General features: G+C 37.0%; 1 protein-coding gene across 1 annotated transcript in view; it reads right to left on the reverse strand.

The window, feature by feature from the left end:
- Window positions 1-3,130: 3,130 nt before the first annotated feature.
- Window positions 3,131-8,547, reverse strand: part of LOC122355586 (AT-rich interactive domain-containing protein 5B-like) — a 7,590-nt gene continuing 2,173 nt past the window's right edge. Inside the window, exons 2-8 of the mRNA XM_043254050.1 lie at window positions 7,567-7,803; window positions 6,868-6,983; window positions 5,732-5,879; window positions 5,559-5,611; window positions 5,332-5,429; window positions 5,098-5,233; window positions 3,131-4,765 (exon numbers count right to left, since the gene is read on the reverse strand). Of these exons, the coding sequence (XP_043109985.1) occupies window positions 3,437-4,765; window positions 5,098-5,233; window positions 5,332-5,429; window positions 5,559-5,611; window positions 5,732-5,879; window positions 6,868-6,983; window positions 7,567-7,803 (2,117 nt within the window). The 3' untranslated portion in view covers window positions 3,131-3,436. The remainder of the gene's footprint in view (window positions 4,766-5,097; window positions 5,234-5,331; window positions 5,430-5,558; window positions 5,612-5,731; window positions 5,880-6,867; window positions 6,984-7,566; window positions 7,804-8,547) is intronic.

An 8,547-nucleotide genomic window follows, 5' to 3' on the forward strand; every position in this document is an offset into this window, starting at 1 on the left:
TTTATTTGTTTAAAACAATGCTATTAAATAAAACAATTTAGACTGAAAAAATGCACAGTAATTAAAAACTTCGTACTACTAAAATCAGGCATCACAAAATAAGACCTCAATATTTCATCAGCAGCCATGGGTATTCATTTTGTTTTGCCTGTATATGCTTTTTTGACTCTCACAGCGACTTTAATTTTATGGTTTCAACTAAAACTCTGGTTTACTGTTTTACCATCTTGGGTGGCCTATAAGGGTTTTGGGTGAAATATCCCTTTTTTTCAGTGATGGATGTCTGGATCATTTTAACGTTTCTCTCATTCAATTTCTTTATTCTGTCATTTGAATCTAGATCTCTATTTCTTATATGCAATCTTTGATCATAATTTGAAATCATTAAACCACCAAAGTATTAGAAACAGATGTGATTACTTCTCCTCCCAAGTTATTAATTTGTGAAATGACAAGCATAATGCATTAAAAATTTGTACTGTAAAAAGTATGTTAAAGGTTGGTCTTTTCATCAACCATTACTGCATTTACGTTGATAAACCAGTAAGTGGCAACAGTTGACTGTCTTTTTGAATAAGTCATTACATAAATAAATCAATCACTCAGTCGATTTATTAACAAAAAAAAAAAAACATATATTTTGCTAAAGTGGCAGGCATGCATTTTATTTGCTAGAATACGCCCAAAACCAAGCTAAGCATATTTCCTTGCAAACTGCATTTTCATATTTGTTTTAAGACATTTGTGCAAACAGCAGTTATGTATTCCCATTTGTGGACTGTCCGCAGAAACTGCAATGAAGGCCTTTGATTGGACATTCTCCATTCTGATCTGATGTCACATTCAAATGACATTATTTGAACAGTAAGAGAGCAGTCATGGTTTCAGGAAATCTGATTAGTGCTGACAGTGGTCTCCAGTCACCACCAAAACACTTTACTTATTCATGCTCCAAGCAAGCACACACACACACACACACACACACACACACTTTAACAAAGAGTAAAACAGATGGCTAGAAAATTAACATCATCCATACTGTAAAATCCAACATTAAAATAATTAATAAAAGTTAGTAATTAAAACATCCAATGCAACGCAAATGAGTATAAGAGCATATTTATAACACTTATGTAGCCTCATATGCTTTCATGTTTACTGTTAGGTTTGGATTTTAGATATTTGAAATCATCATGATGAAAGATGGTTCGAAAGGGTTAAAGAATCACAGCAGCTCTGTGAAAATACAATCCACATACCAGACATATGAAAGCGAGACCCATGGAGAGTCTTTTAAGTTAAAACAAAGAATCTGACCAGCGGAAAGACCCATGAGTTATGTCCAAAAAAAAGTAGAGGAACTGTCTGATTTATTCAGTTGTACAACAAAAATCCCCATGAAACATTTTATCTAAGGATTTTTTCCTGTCTGGAGCATTTACAGGAAACCTCTGACCTAACTTGTTCAAGCATTGAGAGATTACTGCGCAATATCGCCATCTTCCCTGCTTTGGATTGAGTCACTTTTGACAAATTTGGTCTAAGAATCAGTATTAACATTGTAATTTGTAATTCATGTTGGTTATACATTTAGAATGCTGAAGCCAGTTAATACAAGGTTGTTGAATGGCCTTGTAAACATAAGATAATATCGCACCCTTGTGGCTACAAGAAGGCTGCAAAGGTATCAGCACAAAATACACAAAAATGGCCATGGAGGCTAGATTTACTGCAGTTAGTTACTACCATAAAAGCTCATAGTAATTTGACAAAGCACACTGTCATCCAAAAATAAATAACATGGCAAAGATTCAAATGGTAAAACATCAGTTATTGTGGTCACACTTTAGTTTGGGGACCAATTCTCACTATTAACTACAACATTTGCCGCAAATAGCTCCTAAAAGACAGTTTATTTATGGGGTAGGATTAAGGGATTTAAAATACAGAATAAGACATTAATATGTGCTCTAAAAACAGTCAACATACTAATAATATGCATACTAATAAGCAACTAGCTCTGGTCCCTAAAGTGTTATTAAGTGCTATTGTTACTGTCAAATTCTAAATGATGCAATCTCTTTAAAATGCCTTTTTAAAAAGGAGCTTTCAGGTATTTGAATTTTTGTATTCAGCAAAATATAACAATGTCAGTATATATTTTTATTATAAATATTCAGTGTTTAAACATGTCTGCAATGACAATCTGTCACAGAGTCCATGTCCCATTAGCATAAGCATGCAAAATAAGAAGAAAAAAAATATTTTTGTAACCTGGTGATATTACAACAGTTTATACATTAACATTAAATAGGGATTAGCGTTCTGTTTGGCTGCCTTTCAAGTACAGAAATTAAATGAAAGAAAAATACGACCAACAGATTAATTAAGAATGATCATACAAATGTTTTACACAAGCAATTAATTACGGTTCATTATAGCAAAATGAGCGTAAATTATGAAAATATAATTTGTCATCTGTAAACCTGTGAAATACATTGCATTAAGAGAGGTCAGTCTAAAAGGAGGAGTGAAACGCAAATTAAGTTATCCATTTTCTCACAACGGGCAGCTCTACGTCTGTTTCTTTGTAAACATTTCAACAATGTCTATAAATGATGTCACAAATAGTAACTACCTACAATATATGACTACATGTTAAGAAAATGATAGAAAGNAAAAAGGAAATTTGCATTGGGACCCAAAATATGCATACTATTTGCACAATACAGTACATTGTTTAAAATGAGTAGCTATGGAAAATATGATAAAATCCAGCACAGAGGTCATACGGTGGACTTTTCTTAAATAGCAAAGTTCAACAAATACACACAAAGAGAAGAAAAATTACACTGTCTAAGAACAGTGAAGACGAACTGAGATAAAGGAGTAAAACAGATAAATAACAAAACACAACCTACACCCACAAAATGACACTGCTTTCATCATAAAATAAAAACTAGTTACCATTTATAAACAAAGCATTTATGTTTAAGAAAAAAAAAATACAGTAGCTGACCAAATCTTCTGCAATGTTACAATGTGTGTTTGATATCTGGATCAGATACCAGATATTGTGTCCTTGTTTTTCTTAAAATACCTGTATTTTTCAAAAAAAGAAATTGAATGCTCCATGAGTCATGTGTCTTTTATTGGCTGGACATTTGATGCTGCACTAACTACAGCATGTGTTTCGACTTAAAAGTACTAAAATATAGACTAATCAAGTTCAAGGCACCTTATCTTTGGTAGAACCATGGCCACCTGCATCAGTTCAAAGTTTAGTAGTGTTTTAAAAGGAGGTACTTAGCAGATAGCAACGCATCTGCAGACCGGTCTCTTTGATCATACGCAACACTAACGTGTCCACGGGGAAGGCAGAGCAGAAAGGAGTGATAAAGTACACAAGCGTTAGTAACGCTCCCATGTCTGCATGCTAACAGCTTGATGGCTTGGAAAGGAGGGAACTAGAAAGTAATTTGAGAGAAACTGTGTCTGATTCTTTGATGTCATCAGTAGGTACACACTGTGAGTAGAGGTCACTGTTTGGTTGAGGTTCTAGATCTGGATCCAGAGTTGTACCCTCTGGTTCTTTCTTAACTGTCACTGCAATTGCGCTGGTCTTGTCTTCCCCTTGTTTCAGGTGATAAACACAAGCTAGAGTGTCTGGGGAAGCACCAATACTGGAGGGCGTTTCAGGGGGGACATCTAATTTGGGCACTAAGGTGAAACAAGTGGCCTCAGGAAGAGTCAAAGCCACACTGGTCCTGTCCTGAACTAAAGCTCTGGCCCTGCTGGGAGAGCTAAGATCAGCTGGCTCGTCTTGGTTCAATGGCACCAGAAGGGACGTGCCATTCCACTTCAGAGATACTCCAAGATCCTCAGATTCCATCTTTGGCCTTTTGGTCATTAACTGTTCATCCCGACTCTGCAGTTCTGCGAGTTCCACATCTCCTGTAGACCTCTTGGTGATGGCTCGTTTGCTCAGGTTCAGCGGGAGGGATTGGTCTTGAGGAATACTTCCATTGGGTTGGGAGGTCTTGCTGAGATCCTGAGCCAGAACTTCAGAAAGTCGCTTGGTGAAGGTGTTCATATGTGTCGAGCCAAGACGGGTGCGCATCAGTTGACGCAGCTGCAGACTACAGCCGATGTCCAGTGGGAGGATCCTAAGAGGCGGTAGAGGAGCTCTAGTCAAGGCGAGTCCTCCGTTCTGAGACAAAGTATCCGAGCTACACCCTGAACACTGGTGTTGGGGACTCTCAGGAGTCTCAGGCATACTGACTTTGGGCTGATGCACCATAATTGTCTGTTGGGGTGTGGTAGAATCTTGAGGAGGTACCTCAGGAGTACTCGCTCCATTAAGACCCAGGCGAGCTCGAAAGAGGTCCAAAGGACATAATCCTTTAGTAGGACTGAATCCTTCTAAAGAACCACCTGCCAGCAATTTGCAAGGAACTGACAGAAAGGAAGGAGCTTGAGGTTCTACAGTCTCCATTTTCACATCTAGCCCCAGCACGGGTTGGTGAGGCACCGGTACAGAAGACACAAGTGACAGACCTTGGCCATGAGGATGATTGGTGAGCTTTAGTTCTTGAAAAAGTGTCAATGGCTGGACAATCTCTTGATGGGGTCTTGCTGGTTTCTCTAGGGGAGGTTTAGGGTGCAAGGGTGGCCTTCCAACTCTGCCTTTGGACAGAACCTTGGCATTGCGTTTTCCAGGTGGCCTCCCTCTTTTCCGTACAACAGCGCCATCTAGTGGTGAGGCCTGAAAAAGCAAGAAAAAAATGTATTTACATTCTTCTAAATGCAGATCTTATATGATAGGAAGGTATTACACAAAAACTGAGAGTGATTGTGCAAAGATATTTTCTATCTGTCCCGCTGCACAAATATTTAAATTATTTTTTATACAGCAGTGTGGCATAATCTATATCAGATGAATGGTCTTTGAACAAAGAAAACTGACTTGTCACATAACATGTCAGTCAAGACGCTTGTTACTATGCGTTTTATTTTATGCAGATTACTTGCATGCAACAAACTAAAGCATTAGCAATATTTCTCTATTTTTTGAGAAACGAAAAGCAAAATCCTCACCTGGTTGGTATCTGTATTCTTTTTTTCTCTGCCCCGCACAGTCTTTTTGATGGTAGTGGGCGAGACAAATGTAGCTCTAGGCTTGCCAAGTTCTGTGTTTTCTCCCCTTACATGCAGTTCATAAGGGAGCATCAACCTAGAATTAATCAACAGAGAAAGTGAAAAATCAGTTAGCTGAGCAAAGCCCTTTGACACAGTAGGAATGAACTGTTGTAATCGGAGCCTTGCACTCACCTTTCATAATGCCTTCTGGTGCAGGTGGCAGCGCTGGTGCTGCCTGGGCTTCCACCCAATTCATTGTACACAGTCTTCCACAAACGGTGTGATGTCACCTGCAGGTGATGAGGAGAACAATTACTCTCACTTACACTACTGAGATCACTGCTATCACTTTCATTCCGTTATGATGGATTACAGCTTACTCAGCAGGGCCAAGTAATGAAACAACATGGTAAACTTACCCTATCGTAGCCCCCCAGCCTTTTTACAACTGAATACATGAGGAAGAGGTCAACTGTGGACAAATAAAATGCAGCTTGGTTAATTAAGTCAGAAAAAGTTATCCTAAGTAACTGATTTAAGTGGCTGGTGCTCAATTTATGCGCAATTTCCACATATAAACAGTCATACATACTCTTTTTGAATCCCAGGTTGGGAACTTTGCTTATAGGAGAACCTCTGTGCTCCATAAAGAAAAACAGCTGATCCAGGAAGAGCTGCTCCTCTGGATGTGGGAGCCAGTTCCCATCCCAATGCATTTCCACACTGCCCATCACATTTTCCTAGCAATCATAGAGAACACATTAGAAGATCTTTCTTTGAATAACTTCTAAGTAGAAACATTAAGATGCAGACACATTAGAAAAAAAAACTACCATCTATTGCCAATGCTGTAGCAACATATGAAATATAACAAATTTAAACCACAAAGCAAGCTGTTGGTCACTCTGGCAAAGCAGTGTGTTCAACTTGAAGCTGCTGCAAAATCTGCAATGGGGAATCTTTTGTTTACACACAAAATTCTAGATTTAATGGATTCTATTAAAATGGGTGGATTTCATTGGTGAAAATTTGGTGTATGGCAGTAAGTGACTTTTAAAATCCCATTCAGTTAAAAAGTTCTATAAACAATTCATAAATCTTTCAATGCAGACACACCAACTTGAAGTTGTAAGCTATGGTATATACACATTTAAAAATAGATTTTAATAGGCACTAATTTTGAAGGTTTGCAGGCTGACTAGCTAAAAGTAGCTACTCGTCTTACATTAGATAATATTTGGTATTGTAGTTCAGCATGAAAAACAGCAGTGTTATTCAATAAGCTTTTTTTTTAATTAGATCACATAAATATCACAGTCTTACTGAAACTACTCAGCCTTGTACCTTGTCCGTTTTTCTATTTTTGCTTCAAAAATCAAAAAAGTTGATTAATCTGTGACCTTTTTTTATACCAGATCACTCTTTAATTTATATTATATTATATAATTATTAATTAAGCTTTTTTTTAAATTATGCAGAATTTTTAATTATGTTTATAGAAATTGGCGAACTGTGACTTAAGATTATGACAGAAAAAAAGCTACAGTAAAGATACAGAGACAAAAATGGTGTGAAAGGAAGTCAAGACATCAAAGTTAAAACAAAACAGGAAGCGCACAGTCACGTCACATTATACTTCACCATTTGTTCAAAATTTTAAAACATCCTGTTTGGCCATCACAATTGGATTACTGTAAAGATGTCTGTGGACCAAATTGTGTTGCATACCTTCATCCTTTCCATCCATGACTCCGATAAATGGTTATGGTTTTGCTGATCAGCATCTTTGCCATCCCTGCCCTTTCTTTTACGAGGTCGCCCCTTCAGACTGAGAGAGGAGCATCCTGAGATAGAAACGTTAAGGAAATGTTAGGGCAACAGTACTCTACACTCGCAACATTTGTAAATTCATTTTAAATTAATTTATTTCATATAAATTTTGAAAGTCCCATTTTGTTTGATGTAGCGTGGACGTAAAGTACAATGCAACCATTCTAGCATTATTTGAGTTAAAAGCAATTATTTGCAGTTGTCAAAACAGCAAAATATCAGAATTAACAACCACAAATTAAACTGCACTTTGCTCAATGAAAACAAAGTAAAAACTATACACTATTGAACACACTCACTTTAAGTTAAATATTCATATGAATGAATTCAAATAAATGGCATGTAGCCTAAGTATCTTTCAATTAAAAGTAACCACTATATCACATTTGAAATGCCTAGCATGTTCCAAAGTAAATACATAAATCAAGTAATGAAAACTAAGATCTTAAGCGAATCAGATAGTAGACTATCATTACATGATAGGTCTAATATAAACATTTACTTTTACCATGCAGCTGTTCGTCTAGCACACCTAAATTTTCTGCATTAGCCTACCACATATCAAAGGTCACAATCTATCAAGAGTGTAGCACCTACCAAGCTGTGTCAGTATGCTAGCATTGCTGTCTAGAGTAGGGTGGTTGAAAGTATCCCGGCAGTAGAGGACTCGTGTGGTGTCGAGGGCCACTTTTATCCCCCCCAGAGCCAGCAGGTGAGGGTCCTGCAGATTAGGAGAGCTAGCCTGATCTGGGACACGTCTTTGAAGGGAACGAAAGCGACAGTACTGGGGGTAACTGAGAACCTTAACCTTCTGCTGTAATTCTAGAGGCTCGTCTGCAGGAGAACACAAATAAAAAAAAAACATCAGTCAATAGATTTAGGGAAAATGTATTTACTGTAAAATAATTATCAGTAACATCACCATCAGACTAGTTAATTTTTTAAAAAAAAAACATGCAGTTCCATCATGAACCTCTGAAGGCATGGGGATTTCAGGACGGGGAAACCGATCTACAGATATTCCACAAAATCTGTGCCTTTTCCACTTGGAAAAAAAAAAAACTTTAATCTACATTTTGTAAAAATCCATGAAGGATTGTTTTTTGTTTTGGGATTTTACTTTTTTTTTTATATTGGATGACCAAAAACATCTCATTTTGGAGGGTGACCACATCATTTGAGGAAAAATATATATCCTTCAAAATGACATTAAAAAAAGGGCTTCGTCAAAAGGAAATTAAAAATGACTGTGGAAAATCCTGGAATGATATATCAAAGAAAGAGAGATGTGTGTTTATATATTGTTTTGCGCATAGTTGCATGACAATAGCAAACTGTAATTTTTTTTTTAGTTAAACTTCACTTTAGTTTTAGCATATTAGACAATTAGATTACATTAGATAATGCGTCCATCTGTTTGTCTGTGTCCTCTCACAGAACTTCAAATATACCGATCTGGTTCATTTATTAGGCAAGGTAGAAGATTAGATCTTGTTCCTTCTGTGATCATCTGAAACCAGAACAAGATCTTGATTTTCTTGAAGACTGAAAGACTGGGGGGGGAGACTCTATAGTCAC

Source organism: Puntigrus tetrazona, chromosome 12, assembly GCF_018831695.1.
Source record: "Puntigrus tetrazona isolate hp1 chromosome 12, ASM1883169v1, whole genome shotgun sequence".
NCBI classification, from domain to species: domain Eukaryota; kingdom Metazoa; phylum Chordata; class Actinopteri; order Cypriniformes; family Cyprinidae; genus Puntigrus; species Puntigrus tetrazona.